General features: G+C 41.6%; 1 protein-coding gene across 18 annotated transcripts in view; it reads left to right on the plus strand.

The window, feature by feature from the left end:
• CADM1 (cell adhesion molecule 1) overlaps window positions 1-17,012 on the plus strand; it is a 325,518-nt gene that overhangs the window by 293,706 nt on the left and 14,800 nt on the right. For 8 of the 18 annotated variants that reach the window (XM_025465438.3, XM_025465445.3, XM_025465431.3 and 5 more), the window contains 2 exons: window positions 7,923-7,955; window positions 15,105-15,158. The exons of 4 other annotated variants lie outside the window; for them this stretch is intronic. In XM_025465438.3, the coding sequence (XP_025321223.1) occupies window positions 7,923-7,955; window positions 15,105-15,158 (87 nt within the window). Of the gene's footprint in view, window positions 1-7,922; window positions 7,956-10,220; window positions 11,546-15,104; window positions 15,159-17,012 lie in introns of those variants that run through there. 6 more of the 18 variants (XM_025465440.3, XM_025465447.3, XM_025465433.3 and 3 more) reach the window with 2 other exon arrangements.

Consider the following 17,012-nt stretch of genomic DNA (forward strand, 5'->3'; position numbering starts at 1 on the left):
GCCCAGAAAGTACACTTGTGGAATTTAACATTTGCTCCTTACTTCAAACAGATTAAAGGTTATGGAGCTGAATGATCGTGTGTCCCATTTTAAAGGTCCAGGCTATCCCCGAGATTTAGATTGGTTCCTAAAAAATCTTCCAGACTGAATCTTGACAAATGGATAGCTAAATTAATTTCCACTCTTCTTCTCTCTTGTACCGTTTGCTACATTACAGCCACCATTAGCCTTAAAAGCTGCAACAGCTAAATCCAGTGACAGTAACATAAAGCCTGAGCTTTAAAAAAAAAAGAAAGAAAGAAAGAAAGAAAAAAAGAAAAAGAAGCAGCCCACAGTCCTCCATTTCTTTTCTCCCACTCAGATGCAATAACTGAAACCCATTCCCCAGGTCACAGTTTCATTACAAGAAAATGTACAAATGCAATAGAAAAATATTTTTAAACTCGGAAGGTCATAGTTGATTTCTGATTTCTCTGAAAGGAAGTGCTTCATCGTTATCTTTTATCTTCCATAACCAGGATAATCGAATTTTCCCCCTTGTTAGGGAGGCAGACCATCCTGGAGTCCCCAGTCACCCGATTCCTTCAAAAGCATGTTAAAGCCTCGTCCCGGAGACCCCGGGAAGGGAAAAATTGTGAGCCCAGCCCAATGTGATGCTGCCATCCCGAGTCCTAGACCCGATGGGTGGGAGGAGCTGGGCGGCTCTGACTCCTGTCCCATGTGCATGGAGCAGGTCCCTGAGCTTCGGGTGAAGGCACACGTCTAGCGGTAGCTTCTAGGGGAGGAATTTTTGAAGGCTCTGGAGGACTAAAAGGAATGTCACTTGCCCTGTCAACCTCACTGCGGCTCTACAAGTCTTAGGCCGTTAATGTCATTAGAATCACTTCCTAAAATCCCTTTGAGGGACAGAATTGAAACAGGAGCCATCCAGAGCCTCATTGTGATTTGCCATGAGTTTCTTAGGTGTCTCTTCTATCTCATGCACACTGATATTCTGATCAGATATTTCTGATACAACTATTGCAATTGACAATTCCCCACTCCTTTTTTTCCTTTTTCCTTTTTTTTTCATCTCAAGTTGTCCGTGTGGTTTCACTCACGGATACTGAAGAGCAAACCACATAATTAAATTGCCCCTTGAACCCTCTGTTAAAATATAGAGCCAGCCAAACCATCATCTGAGTTCAGAGTCCTTCATATAGATTCCTTTCTGAAATTAGAATCAAAGAAAAGCCTACTGCCCTATGGGGGGGGGGGGGCTCTTTTGTTTTGGTTTTTGTTTTGAATTTTCTTTGAAGTTAGTTGACTCTATGTATGAGGTGTATATAAAATGACCTGTTTCTGGGCTGGTAGCTTTAAACCCTGCCTGATAGTTGGGTCCAGCTTTTTTGTATAGTCACCTTAGGAAAATAGTTTGTGTTTCCCTCCCTAGATAATGTGGGTATTATATTGTTTCTGTTCAGTCTTGTCCTGTCTTAGATGCTTAATGAGAGTCTGCCTTAGAAGCTCATAGCACTAGGTTATAAACACCCTTAGCAGCTTCCATAGGAAATTCAGGGACTGTTGGTCACACTATACATGTGACTGTCATAAATTAAGGCATTAAAATCACTTTGGAATAAGAAATGAATAGCTATAGGGCCAAAATCTGAAACATATTTAAAAATCCTTTCACAGGAACGAAATAGGTCATTTCTAAATGAGTTTTTCTCTTTTTTAAAGTATGTATCCAATTAAGTATTATGTATTTCTTGGAAAAGAAAACAGTGGTGTTCTTCTTTTGATACCTAAGCACTCCAAACCCAGTGTACCTTGGAGAAAGTGAGTCCTGCCCCTAGGCCCACATCGTTATTTTGGTTTTCATAATGCGGTATCACAAGCTGTTGTGTGTATAAAATGTATCCAATCCCATAACTGTGAATGCAAGCCTTATCCTTCAGAGATATTCAGAGAGTATGCCAAGTGAGGGAAGCCCAACACCGAGGCACATGTTTTCAGTTCCTTAAATAGAAAGGAAAGAAGTACACCTGTGCTTATGGCAAACTGTTACAGGACCTTCAAAGTGACAGTAGGGAGCCTAGCTTCACATAAAGCAGATAATCGCCAGGTCTTAGCTTAATGATACCTGCATGGTGCTATTGGGATTTGCTTGGTGTAAGGGCCATATGCTTATTGGCTTTTAGGGGTTCATTCACCAAATACCAAGCACCCATAATAAGTACAGCATATTATGCCCGTGGAGACAAAATTCCTTGATACCCTTAAAACAGGGTCTGGGGAACAGGTTCTCCACACTGGATCTCAATAGCAGGCACCACTCTGCTGTGAGGGCTGACCAGGTGGCATGGACAGGACCGGGGAGAGCATCACAGGAGAAGTAGTTTGGTCTGCCATCAAGGAATGGATAGAAGGGAGATAAGGATGGTGTTTCAGAAATTAAGTCTGAAGGCCCAACTTGATTTCAAGCATCTGTCTTCAGTATGTGTGTATGTTCTATATATGTTCTGAGCATATATGAAGCCACTGCTGCTAGGAAATACGCATCTCTCATTCTAGCTTTTGTTTCTAGAGTTGGCTTCTACTCCATTTAGACTATGTGTCACACATTTATTCAGTAGTTACTTACTGATAGCCCAATATACCTGATAAGAATATTATTAGTAATAATATATTTTTTAAGGTTTTATTTATTTATTCATGAGAGACACAGAGGGAGGCAGAGACACAGGCAGAGGGAGAAGCAGGTTCCAGTGGGGGCCCCAATGTCGGACTCAATCCCAAGACCCCGGGATCACAACCTGAGCCAAACACTCAGCCACCCACATGCTTCTGATTCTGCCTTTAAAAAAAAAAAAAAAAAAAAGGGAAATGAGAATTGGGAACTGATATTTTTCTGTTTCTACTGCTTCTATCATAATTTCCATACTTTTATGCTCTTTGTTTAAAAATCATCCAAGAGATAAAGATTTTACCTGTTTCCATAGTAAGGATTTGTCCACAGTGCAGAAAACTAGTGTCATCTATATGGGTTTCCTGAGCTCAGAAAGTGACCATCTTGATGGTGGGAAAGGTCAGACTTGGAAGGACCTGGCCCTCCAGCATCTACCCAGAGATGACTAGAAGCTTCTACTTCTAGAGCCCCGTCCCTCCCCACCTTCACCCTCACTGCAATGCCCTCACCTGTGCCTTCCCAGGTGAGAGCATTGCCTCCCCCTCTGCCCCTCCTTCCACACAGCCTTCACCCACCCCAGGGGAGAAAAGTCCTATCCCCTGTGAGAGGAAAGGAAAAGACAAGGGTACAGGTTCCTGTTATTTTCAGAACATCTGGTTTGCAAATGAAAAGATCTCAGGGGCCCAGCAGCCCTAGTGAACAATTCTGAAGAAGCTTTTAACTAACAAAAACTTGAAATTGCTTAACAAAAAACCAAGCCACTCTCCATCCTGCTGTTCTGTGGTGCCCCATCTCTTCCTGGGAAGGGGAGGGGAAGAGGGACTTGAAGAAATGAAGAGACCTTGATCATGACTCTTATTTTGGGCCTCTTAGCCTCTGTTCTATTCTTGTCCGCTGTCTCCAGTCCCTGAGAAATGGGAGTTTAATTAAAGCAAGACATAGTTGGAAAGAAAATGAACCGGGAACCCAGTAGAAAATAATTTTCAAAGTTTAATTTGCCAGCACGTATTTTTTGCTTTCAATAGATTTTAAATAAGTCAGAAATAAATAAAGAAAAGAATAAAAAAAACTATATTTAATATATATTGGCCGGCAGAACACAACTTGGAAAATAAAATTGTCAGGGGAATTCCTTGCCTGCCCTAGTGTCTAGATTTAAAGCAGCTCTGTAACACAAACTGAAGGGGAATTCAATTAAGAAAACCCATTGGCTCCTTATTGACTTTAGTTAAGAAAATAAACTCGGGGAAAGTGTATTAAAATATGTCTGGACTGCTTAGTATGCTTTCATTTAAGCTTATGACAATCAAAATGGGAGAATTTAAATTCTTTACAATTAAGCTCTGCTTTTGAGCAGATTGGGTTCTCTGGGTTATTACACTGTGCATTTCTTAATGTACACCCTGCTCGCACACACCCCAAAATGCAGTCTTGCAGTGAATCTGCATTGGAAAGCAGGAGCACCACAGAGCAATTGGAAAAGAAAAAAGTATTTAAGGTTGTGAATTTAATTTTATTCTAGGATTTTCATTTTCATTTATGGCGCCCGTTGTGTTTGAGACCACGGACTAATTTATGGATTAGTTTTAAACCTCCAGTCTGTCACACTCAATGAACAATTCTAAGTTGGAGAGAATCCATATGAAAGGATTAGAATGTGCCACAGTGGAGCTTACACATGACTGTTTCAACTAAATATTGCCCAGCTGCCTCTCGTGCAGCAAATTTTTTTATTTTAGTTTAGTTTTAGTTCAGTTTTTTGGTTTCTTGGTTAAATGGCTACTGTCTCTAATCTCCCACACTGTCAGAGCCTTTGCATTTTCTAAATATCTTATACTGCCACGTGAAATATAGGTGACGTTTAATTTATTCAAGATATGATGCCATAAACTGTTTGTATGGCTGGGAGACTGAGAAGTCAATATTTAGTGAAATGGGCATCTTTCAAATAGTGCAGGGCCTGCCCTTGGATACCTTGTTTGATTATACTCATAAAACAGCTAGAGAGTGACCATTAAGGCCGTACACATTTACTGGGTTTGCAAGAACGTGGGATTGGTTTTTTTGTTGTTGATGTTGACCACATGAAATAAATGTACTATAAATTTGCCCTCGTTGTAATTAAAACTAAAATAGAGACAATAGCTCAGCAAGGCCTTTTTAATTCCATAAGCCTTCGACCGCCATAAGCCCAACTCAACTCTTTGAGAAGTCTTTTACTCAGAGGCCTAGCCCAGGTGACTTTCTAAAGGCAGCAGGAAAATGAAGTTGAAAAAGGTTTTTGTTAGGACAATTAGGCACCTTCGTTTTTCAAGCTAATGACAGCGTTTCTAACCTACTTTGGAAATCTGCTCTTTGCATTTTGCCTATACCCTTCAAATGTTATCAAACAACAGAGTGACCCCACAAGTTGATTCACAGGGGTGGGCCGGTACATGTCACCAGTCTTCTGATTAAGACACCCCTAATAAATCCTACTTCACAGAGCGGCACTCACTTCAGAGCCAGGGTGTCTGTGGTTTCTGCATGAAGTCATAATGCAATTATGAGGGAGAATTAGATTCTGTTACAGTGCTCTCCTGCAGGGAGCACAAAGTCACTTCTAAAGAATTTTTTTTTTTTAATTCTTTACTTGAAATAGCCTCTGTTCAGATAACACACCAGATGCTCTTAGGGAAATAGAATCAGCGCCTCCCCTGACACACCCTCAAACCTCCTTCGAACTCTGTGTGTCTGCTACATTCTCCTGCTCCATTGCTGATCATGGCTTTGCCATTTCCAGCCGCAGTGACTGTGTGGTTTGACTTGAACATGTGTTTGCTTTTAGCTGTTCTAGAAGATGTCCCCCACCCCACCCCCTTCCACTCCTCAGCATCCCTTTCTCCTCCCCTTTTGGGTACAATTGATGGATTTCCCATCCCCAGAATGGGGAAGCAAGCTGCACTGTGGACTTTGCTCGCTCATTTTCTAGGGCCCACGTGGAAGCTGACGACGCCTAGGGTCACTTAGTTTGGTTTCCTGATAAAACAGACAGTGCTGTGATACAGGAAGACAGTAAATCAAGGAATCATCGGTTCATGCTATGATAGATTTTTGAGGGCTCTACCGTTTAGGATTTACTCCACCTCCTTTCTTTCATTTTATGCTAATTATTTACCTGCTAAAATTAAAGCTTATGAGAAGCGCTACTATTAAAATAACAAGCCAAAGTGTTTACTGCTTTTTTTCTCCTTTTGGAAAGGAGCCAGTGCCTATCCATAAAATGTATTAACATGCATATAAATGCTTCTGTACAAATGTGCATTTGATCCTGCCCCTTAAATTGAAAGCACCTCAAACTAACACTTGACTTGGATGTTTCAAGTAAGGAGATGTGTCAACTGTGTCATGACAATCTGGTGTAGAGATGTTTCAACTGTACAATTTTTGGTATTGTTTTTTACTGCTATTTTATGCATACAGACTTGACTTGTAAGTAAGTATTGTGTTCTTATGCGGTGTATTTTATGTTTTTCTTTCCTTCATCTATTCTTCAGAAACTCAGCTATAAGTGACATTAAAGCTGCAGTGGCTTCTCAGACTGCTGGTTAATTCTGGCTCCTTAGAAGGGCTGCATTTTTTTTTTTTTGATGGTTATAGGGTCCTGAGGAAAGCATGCCAACTGAAGGGGAACACCAGTGTGAATTCATGTGTCCTAATTTACAAATCAGAAGCAGCAGGCTCATTTGACCAAAAAAAAAAAAAATTTTGTTTTATTTTTTATTTTTTTTGCATTCCATTGCATTTAAACATTGCCTGTGTCGAGTCCAGAAGAGTCTTTTGAAGTCTCTAGAACTTATGAAAATAATTACCAGCTGTGGTAAGGGAGGGATTGTGGGAGGACAGGTAACTACTTGCAGTTTTAACCAAAGATGCCACCCCAGCTACAGATGACGAGCTCCTGTGCCACATCACCATCCCTTCCTGGCCATAAGGGAAGTGTGGAAGGGGACATACTGGAAACATATAGATCTGAACACTAAAGCGGGGCCAGATGGGTTGACTTTGGAATGAAGTTGGCCACCGGAGTGGTATTTAAAAAAAAAAAAAAAAAAAAATACAACTCAAAAAAAGAATGTCGTCGTGCATTTTGTTAGATATTTATCCCACTTTCCCTCTAGCCAAAAAGCAAAGGAAAATTTCTTGAGCCCCTTGAGCAATTTCCTGTGAAGAGGAGCCAGGACAGCAGGCCTGGTTTGAAGCCTAGCAGAAGGAAGAGAAAACTTGAACAGCATCCGGAATGGAAGAAGAGAGAGAAAGACCACATTTTCTTCCACAGCAAGTGCATCTGGCAGGGAGAAAGGGAATGCGCCATCTCCTGCTGCAGCCATGGAAGCAGGGCTCCTGGCAGCTCCCCGCAGCCAGCGTGGTGCTGCACTGGGAGCAGAGGAACGGCCGGATACTCTAAGCTGTGGAAGGTCACAGGATGGGAAGTGGCGTTTGGCAAGTTGTGTGGACTTGAGTGTGTCCGTGCTGGTCTTCTGCTCTTAGGTTTGTAACAACACAGTTAGAGCCGCAAAGCGAAGAAGGGATTCACGGTGGTGGAGGGGGGACTGGGGGCAGGGGGTGTGTGTCTGGAAGCCTTTAATATGTTCGTTCCCATGGCCTCCCCGTTAATGGAACTTTCCAGCCGAACTCTGCTGAAATAATAACATGGGATGGAAAATTTGAGCTCATATGTTCATCTGCAGGCATCTGAGCGTAAGCCGTAAACGGATCCTAAAAGTGCGATTGATTCAGTGATGCCTGATTGGCAGTCATGAGGCCCGAGTGCCCGCCGTGGGCTGGCTTCAGACAAAGGCAATGTTTGAATGTATGAATCCCTTGTTTAGGCAGCCTGCCGCCTGAGCTTTTCTGCCATGGGCCTGAGCCCCAATGCGTTCAGAGCCACCGAGTTTGCACTGGTGTTTCTCCTCACTTTGCATGTTCCCCTGACTATTGACTAGCAAGTAGATGTGTCCTGGCAAGACCCCCAGAACCAAAGAATTGACTGTTTTCCTCACTGGCTCGCAGCTTTGAGCTGAAGGCATGTCTTAAAACAGTGCAACTCACTTCAAATGCTTTTTGCTTTTCATTTATTATTGCTTGTCACGCGATGTTCTTTGAAAGCTTGCTCATATATTATCTGTTCCATTTTTTTCCATTTTCCCTTTTTTTGCATGCCGTTCCTCCTGTCTCCTCCCTTCCTCCAATCCTCTGTTCCCGTCTGTAGACACGGCCGCGACGACAGAGCCAGCAGTTCACGGTTGGTATCACATTACTGTTTATCTACTTTCTCAGCGCTGCTGAGAGGCAAGGCAAGCCTGGGAAAAAGAGAAATGCAGTCTTCAAGGGAAATCGTGTTCAAGTAGACTGATCTCATACATATACTGTAATTCTTAAGGCTTGGAAGGATGTCGAGTCTTGTCATTTCTGTTGTGAGTTCAGTAGTCGGTGGTTGTGGTCTGGGGCGAGGCCCACGCTTCCCAGGCAGGCGTACAGGAGGGTCCGGCTGCACCTGGCCCTCGTGGACACAGCCCCCACCCCCCCGGACACCGAAACACGAGGGACTTCACAAACGACTGTTTGCCTAAAAATCATAGCCTCTGGATCAAAGGCCCAGTTGCTTTCTTTGTTGATAGGCTAGAATCCCAGATGCATTTGGAAGAGGGATCATGCGTGCCCCTTCATAGTTGAGGCTGTGAAGCACAGTGATGGGCAGATGCGTAGTCCTGTTTAAATTCACAAGCTGGTGAGGAGAGAGGTCATCGCTCTTCTCTTAATTATGTTCCCAATCATATCTACCTCTGCAAACCCGTGCCAGTTAACTCTTAATCTCTGTGTGTGCGTGCAGGCTTATGCTGGCATCGGGCGGGAAACCTCTCCAAACCAGGAATGACACCATATGTAAATTTTAACAGCATTAAGTGGCACTTAAAAAATCATTCGTGTGCGAGTACCTGATAGGCAAAATACTAAAAAAAAAAAGGTGGTCATGGCTGTAACCAAAAGGTGATTAAAAAAGAAAAACAAAACGGCCATCCTTTTCTCAATTTCATCTCTGGCTTACTAGGTTGGAATAAGCCTAATAACTTTTCTGTGTCTCTCCAATCAGAAAATTAGAATCATGTTTCATCTGTATATGACTTTATTCCCTAACTCTTAACCCTGGTGATACTGTGCTTGGAGAAAGATAACGTTAGTTAAAAATTGGGCTGAATTTTAATCATTGAGTTCAAGGGAATTTTTCAGTAAAGGGCCTATTGACATTACTTCGCATGTTGTGCAAGGTTGGAATCCATCATTTAGGTGACCAGGGGTGAGCAGCCAACCCTTCACTGGTCATGCATCTTTTAGCAAAACCTCTCTTCCTGGCACAGACTGACTTCCTTAAAACAGACCTACATTTGAGGACCTGTCAGTCAGAAATCTCTCAGTGAAGCCTGTCCTGTGCGAGCTGTCCCTAAAGGTCAGGCCCTGATGCTTGGCACATCACCCCCCTACTTGGACTTTCCAGTGAGGAATTCCAAGAAAGCGAAATGAACTTAGGTATGGAGCCGTATATCCCTCCCCACATCCCTCAAACCTCACCTGGCCTTTTCCTGTCACCACCACAGAGGGAAAAGGGAAAGGGCCAGATACACCAGCAATCATGAGAAATCAATTAGTTATAAAACCTCCACTTTCTCAGGTAATGCCCCATAGTGCTTGCTACAGCTCGGCACTGCACTCCATTAAGCTTAGTTATTTGTAGGTTTCATCATTAATTGAGCACTTCCTGACTTTTATCGATTAGTCTCAGAGCTTTAAGGCTATTTTAATGTCATTCAAGAGATTTTGTTCTATTCTTTTTAAGATGCTTTAAGTTCTGAGCTTCCTATAATTGACTCCAGGGTCAAATGTAACCATAAGATTCCTGAATTCTGTGAGATCTTTGAAGAAATATTGATCCTCTATCTCCTAAGACTCCAGAGTTCTATTTGCTAGGTCCCTTCGATAAAATCCATGTACTTATGTGACTCTAATTGATGTAGATCTTGGAGTCGGGTGAAGTATCCCAAGTAGGAAATATGTTCCCTGACCTGAAAAATGAGAAGTTGACTTAGGGGCCCGTCATGGTCTAGGATCGGGTCTTTCTGTCTGAAAAGAGAAAGGGACAGTGATCTCTCTTTTGTGGAATAACAAAGAGACACTTGGAGTAAGACTTTATAGTTTTCCTGTGTCAGGAAAAAGAGAAGCAACCACTCACTGCCTTAGTTCGAGAGCAGTGTTCAAGCCAGCGATACACCACTAGGATGTCATTCAATGACTGGAAGTACATGAGAAATGGCCCAGAGCCGAGAAATGTTGGGGAGGGGGGAAAAAAAGAATGCTACACACACACATACACACACACACCCACGCTATTCCTTAACAGCAGGAGGAGAGAAGTGGCGACCCAAGTTGCCCCCCTCCCATATAATACATTTATAAACACGTTCTCCTAACTTGGCTCATATTCTCATAGCATCCTCACCACCTTCTTGAACAGCATACTCTTCAGCCTACAGCCAAAAGCTTTCATGTCAACATTCCTTGACGGAGGGAAAACAGTCTTCAGATCAGTCATCAGGGTAGAAAAGGGGATAGAATATGGTGGAAACTGGAAAGCAGAGGTCCCAATTTCCAGAGAGAAGAAGATCTGGAACTGATTGTCTTCAAGTGAATTATGGCTAAAACCAGCTTCTTCAGTGCAACAACCTTTGACTCAGATTCCCTTGAGAACAACCTTGAGACGTTCATGATAGAGATCTGGGCCTAGAAAAATGGCGTGGTCTGAGAACTTGGCAACTCAAATGACAAGACATAGTAGGTCAGCCTCTCGTGGCTACCTTATTGGTCTTAAAAGTTTTCATACTGGAGTTCCTTCTACAGTTCTCTTTTCTTTTATAAAGACGGAAAAAAATTATAAAAAGCTTTCCCTTTGAAGACTCATTAAAATACTTTATTCAAGCTTGTGTTGCTAGAGTACGTATGAAGTTATACCAGTTGTTGATGTATGTTGACCATTTGTTCTTACCAATATCTGGTTGGAATAAGCATGTATTGGAAGGTTAGAAGTGCATGGGCATGATTCAAAATCAAATGGATTTTCTCCAAAAAAGAAACCAAACAACAATCAGTCACAATGTGTTTTTAAGCATCTAATTGAGGGTAAACGTAAAAGCGAGGGTAAGAATGGGATTTTTAGATTAGGGTGACCGAAGGGATTTCCTTTAAATGAGGATCTTGAGCACTTGTGTTTTTGGAGCTCATCCTTAAGGCCTGGACCGAAAGAATCCTGTGCTATGTGTGCATGTTGAGCGATGCAAAACACTCTGCCACACCTGGTACCACGTGGTCTGAAATTGATGGCAGAGATGCATGAGTGACTCAAAGCACGGGTGGTGTAGTCACTACTATGATTATTGATGTGTGGGTGCGTGTGATGGTTTTTGTTTGTTCAAATGTGGGCGCTTCTCTGTGTCTTGTGCCCTGTGTGTACCCTCTCCCTTCCCCCACCCACCTCCCCTGTGTGAGGTTTTGGGTGACCGCATGCCCATGGTCTGGAATAGTGCTTGTGCTTTTGCTGCACTGCAGACAGCTGGCTTCCTCTGGGTTGGAGATTCTCTCCCTATCCCCTCTCTTTCTCCCTCTCTTCCTCCGTCTCCCGTTTTATGATTTCCTAGTCAACCTATCCTTTTGCTTTCCACCTCTTGATCTATCAGAGGCTGATGATCTATCTCATGAATTTACATATCCCAAATGAGTTTTTTGATAGTTTTTAATTCAGTATGTAATTATGGTAAGACTCAAACTGGGAACACCCCCCCCCCCCGAAATAATTTTTCACTTCAGTTTTGGTTGCAAAAAGCGTTGGCCTGTGCTAGATACACGTTCACACCCTAGTCCGCTGCCCTTAGGTGACCACCCCCTGAGGCTCCCTTTCCGGATTTATTTTATAAGTTGCACAACCCTTGATAGAATCCTAAAAGCACATGAAATTCTTGACTTTCTGTTCAATTGTGGGGTACTTCCGAAGCCCATCCAAAAGACCAAGAGCCAGCAGTGCGCATTATTACAACCTCTATGTCCACCATCTATGTATGTACCTCTCTGCACATCTCTCTGTATGAGTACACAACAGTGGCATTCAAAGGCTGTCATTCAGTCGAGGGGCTCTGCAGACATCGTATGTTCTACTCCAGAACAAAGCTAAAGAGGTTTACTGATGGCTGCAGGACCTGAAGATTGTGTTTCAGCCTTGATATGCCGTTTGGAAACAATGTGCTACTGTTTAACGGCGTGAACCAAATTTCTGCTAATGGGAAGAAGGGACAAACTCTCCACAAAAGCTGACAAAGCAGGAAGAACAGGATGACTGAGCTTTAGATTAAAACTACCGGGGGCGTCTGAACTCTTATGGCTGGTGATGGAAGTAACAGTTTCCATAATATTGCCAAGTGATCAGATGTATGCCGCTTAGGTAAGAAAGAGACCATCGCCTACTTTTTCATACTGGGAATGGTACTGGAGCCAGGGGGCTACATTTTTGGTTCCTTGAGGTTTTCTTTGATTGTTCTTTTATGACATTTTCTGAAAAAAAAAAAGAAAAAGAAAAAGAAAATGAAACCCTGATGAACTGAACCCACAAACATTGAAATTTTGTTTGACCTTGACTTTATTTAACTACCTCTAGGATTTCTTGCTATTTCTAATGTTTGAGGTTTTCCTTAACCTGGTTTAAGATTGCCACATCACAGCACTTTTAGAAGCCAGCGATGTCTGTTGGAAAAGAGGAGTAACAACAGCAGAGGCACTGAGGAGGCCCAGGGTATGTGCCGCACATCCTAGACCGCCAGCAAGCAAAACACACGTCTCCACAGAAGAGACCATTATTGTGCATCCATGAAATTACCATGCTCAGAATTATTTGCTTAAAAAAAAAAAAACACAAATCCCATATGGACCAATAGTTAAACTTTTCACTTGTTTAACAAAGTTTAACGACATTTATTGGATACATCTTGATTAGAAGTGACAAGAAAGGGCTTTGACAAATGATACGGAAGTTTAAAGAGAAAAACCAAAATGGGATTTCCCTCCGTATTGTTAAATTGTGAAGTTTCCTTTTAAAGAACATTGCCTCATAAAATGCATCTTTGTTTCTTTGAGAAATTAAGAGGTGTATAATTTTTAACATAAAAGAGGACTACCTAAGTCAAAGCAATTTTAGGAGGTAAATTTTGCTTGTCCTCACAAGTACACTCAGTGCTTCAGTACACTCTTCCAATTATATTTATTCAAAAATTATCCAACTATGGCCGAGCACTGCAGATTCATAAAATACAACAGTAGTGCAAAAACAAATTTAACGCCACTAATCTAAATGGCTTCCCACTTTCAGATGTAATCTGAGCGGTGGATTCCAGATGATTTGGTATATTTTAAAATTTATGCCATTAAAAATGACAGTTTCATCTTTAATGAGGTGTATATCAACTGTCTGTTGCTTTTTAATGGGAAACTTTGCATATCAATGATATTTCATAAACATATTTGTCTTTATTTTTTAAAATTAGCTTTCTAATGCCCTCCCTAAGGAAGCAGGCATTCAGCAGTAAAGCTGCCTACTTTGAAACATCCTTGTTTAATATGGTTCAGTGGGTGCCAAGCACGTATGTAGAATGCTTTGATATTCATTGGGCCACGTAGAAGTGAGGGATTAGCCTTCTGAGAACTGCAAATTCATAATTAACTACAGAGAAGTACTTTATGTTGCCCATTTATAACAATTATTCAAATAATTGTATTCATCAGTCTTTATACAAAGGATAAAGCCAATTAGAAATAGGAACACTTTCAGCCAATCAGATTTCAGAACAAACAGATAGCATCCCTACCCAGTTGCCTCTGTAATTGATTGCATTACTCACTGCTTTCCCTTTTGTTGCCTAAATCCATAGTTTGGGAACATCCATGGACTCAAACCCTCCCATTTCTAATTGACACCTGCCCTTGAATATTGGCACCCAAGGTTCGTAATGGAAATTCTTCTTCAAGAGCTGATACGATAGCTTCCTTTCACAGCACCAGCCTAGCTATCAATATTCACTTGACTTCTTTATAAAACAGTTTACAAAATCCAAGCTTTTACTGACCATTTCTACAAGATTGTTTCTGTTACTTTGGGTTTTTTTTTTTTTTTTTTTTAATAGTGTGATCAGTTTGACAGTGCTTGTTTCCAGAGCATTTGTTTCATGCTCTGGTTGGTGGTTCACTGAGCATTACTCCCACATCATTCACTCAGCAAGTGCTTGCTGAGAGTCTACTCTATGCTTGGCTGTAAGAGAAGGGAAGGATGAAAAATAAAGACTCGCCCCTCTCCCCAAATCCTTGCAGTTTTATAGACCCACAAATATTCTTTCAAAATTGCAGATCCCATTAGAGAAGCATTAGCAAATTGTGCAAAGTAGAGGAGGACCCAGAGCCATCAGACAGTACTTTGAGCAGAACATCAAGGAACAGGTGGAGGCCTGCTTGGTCATATCACATTTTGTGGTGGTTAATAATGTGTTAAAGGGGCAGCCTACAGGCAGAGCTTGAGGTCCCCTAGCCAAGCCTCCCATCATTTATCTACATCCTTCTAACCCTCCTCTAATTCAAATCAGAGCTGGCTGAGAGCCATCCCAGCCAGCCATCATTGGTGGTGGCTTGGTATAGGTAGGCCTTGTTAGCTCCCACCAGATTATCTCCTGACCTAACTGCTTTCTCAGCTTGGAGGGTTTTATTTTTCAGGAATACCACTGATTTTTTTTAAATTCTCCTTTTTAAAAAGTCATTTTGCGAATCAGATTTTCTGATGAAGACATAACCTGCAATCTGTAGTTAGCAGATGCTGTACCGTTTTGAAATAAGTGATCCAAGATCATCATAAATTGATAATGAAATGTATTTGTCAGTATTGGCAAAGGATTTCAATTTAGATAAAATATGAAATAAAACTTACATACATCAGTATGTTACATCTCAATGTATTTGTATTTAAGAGCTATGTCAGAGCATCGACAGCTAACAATCAGGCTTTATTTTTCTTTTCTTTTTGCATGCTGTTATGAATGAGTGATTTTAAACATTCACCTTCATGTTTCATGTGCTTTGAAAGTGGAGACTGAGGAATCTTTCTGCCTTGATTGTGTACCAATAACAAAATGAAATGATTGGAGAAATGTACTTATGGATTAATGCATTCAAGCTCTCCAAAAAAGAGAGAGATAGCAAGAGATTTGGCTCATGTTTTTTTTTTTTTTTTTAAGAAATTCATCCTCAGTTCTTAAGTGTTTTGTTTATGTCCCTTGAGGAATGAAAAGAAAAACGATTTGTTTTTACTTGTAAGGCCTTACTCAGTTGCCCAATTCCGCAGAAGAACTGGACAGTGAGGACCTCTCAGGTAAGGGCTAGTCATTAGGTAAGGCACTGCAGTGTCCAATCTGTGGGTGCTCTGTCCACTTCTACAAAATGGCCAGTTGGTTTCTCGAATACTTAATTAGCAATTGTGGATTTTGAGACTAAAGGAAAACAAATTTTTATTACCACTTTCTTCCTCCTCATCCCCTTCTTTTCCCTATGCTAGTGGCATGTATATTTCAGATTGGGACTGATGCTCTTAATACAAGGGAGGCCAAGTCCTCTTTGGATGGTATGAAAGCCACTCTGTGTCAGTGGCTTGAAATAATTTTTATGTTCTGGATGTAAAAATGGTTCAAGAGGAACTTTTTGCATTACAAAGCAGTTTAAGGATGTTGGATTATGAGAGAAGATCTTTATTTTTAAAAAGAAACAAAATTCCTATTGACCATCTACTTTTGTAGAATAGACTGGAAAAGCCACATCATAGTTATCTTAGAAGCATGGGGTGGGGAGCGACAGGGAGGAAGGGGGGGCAATTGTTTTGTCACACACCATGATGTAAACTAATTATCCACCTCAGACCTTTTTCACAGCACACTGAGCTCTTGCAAAAGTAGGTTTCATGCTTGATTCCAGGATTTAGGTGTTACTAATCCAGAATAAGAAGCATATCCTAAAAAGAAGGGAGGGGGAGGAGATTCAAAATGGTCAAAGCTAAACAATTATATGAGCTACCATGATATTGTGGGACTTCATTGCCATCCAGCTACAGCTTCTTAAACATTTTAACCAGTTAATGTTTAATAAATCAGTAAGGAAACTCCCTTCCTCATCATTGTAGTGGAGACGCCATGGCATAGGACTGTAGATCCTTGCTCCAGCCTTTGGAAGGAGAAGTTTCATATTGCCCCTTCTTGAGGAGATTTCACTTCAGCTCCCTTGAACAGTTGATGTGAGGTGGTGGTCCTTGACCACGGGTTTCACCCAGGGAGGAAAATGAGAGCCACCTAGTCTTTTAAAGTGCAGATTTACCACCTCCTATGTGCTTTTGTCAAACTTAAGAAACAGGGAGGATGCCTTTATTTTTCTATGTAGCATGTCCCAGTTTGAGCTTAGCTGTTGGATTTTTCCACCAAGTGGAAGCTCTAAAGGGCCATATTGGGTTTGTCACTGCTGTATGCCTGTCGTGTAGAAGGCACTCGATTGATACTTGTTGGATGAGTAAATTCCAAATCCCAGTGAATTCAGATAAATAACTAGAAGATTAGAAAGACAGCCAACCCATCAAGGGAGTGTTTGATTTGTGCCTCTTACTGATGGTGTATTTAGAGAAATTGCAAAAACATTAGGCCGATTTTCATTTAAAGTAAGAGATAAGTCCTTCTCCTTGCATAGAATGTAATGCTGGTTGTAAGCAATCTGCTCTCAGTTCAGGGCCTGACCCTAAAAAAAACAGCTCTGACACAGAGGTCCTGGCAAGTGGAATTTCTCAAGGATCCTACTAGAGGACCGAGTCTTCATTGGCCTGATCCCTCTTGGCATAAGTAGTCAGATGAGGATCAGTGAGATATGCAGAAATAATTTTTCTCCTCTTTAGGAAAATGGGACTAAATCAGCCATCCACCCCTTCCCCAAGCATCATCAATTAAGGAAATACTCTGGGTCTCTCAGCTCTGCACCAAGTCAGATGCGATCTTGCTGCAGTTCCATCTATCACCTCTGAGTCAGGAGCAATAAACCAACAACTGTTTGTGTTCCTAATAATTCGGTTAAATTAATAATTATGTTGTTCCCCTACCCCAACCCCTCCAGGAACGCTGCAGTCCCGTGTTGCTCAGAAGCCATAAGTCATGTAGAACACTGATGATCTATCAGGCCAGGCTTGGGCTGCCTT

The sequence above is a fragment of the Canis lupus genome, chromosome 5 (genome assembly GCF_003254725.2).
Source record: "Canis lupus dingo isolate Sandy chromosome 5, ASM325472v2, whole genome shotgun sequence".
Classification (NCBI taxonomy): Eukaryota; Metazoa; Chordata; class Mammalia; order Carnivora; family Canidae; genus Canis; species Canis lupus.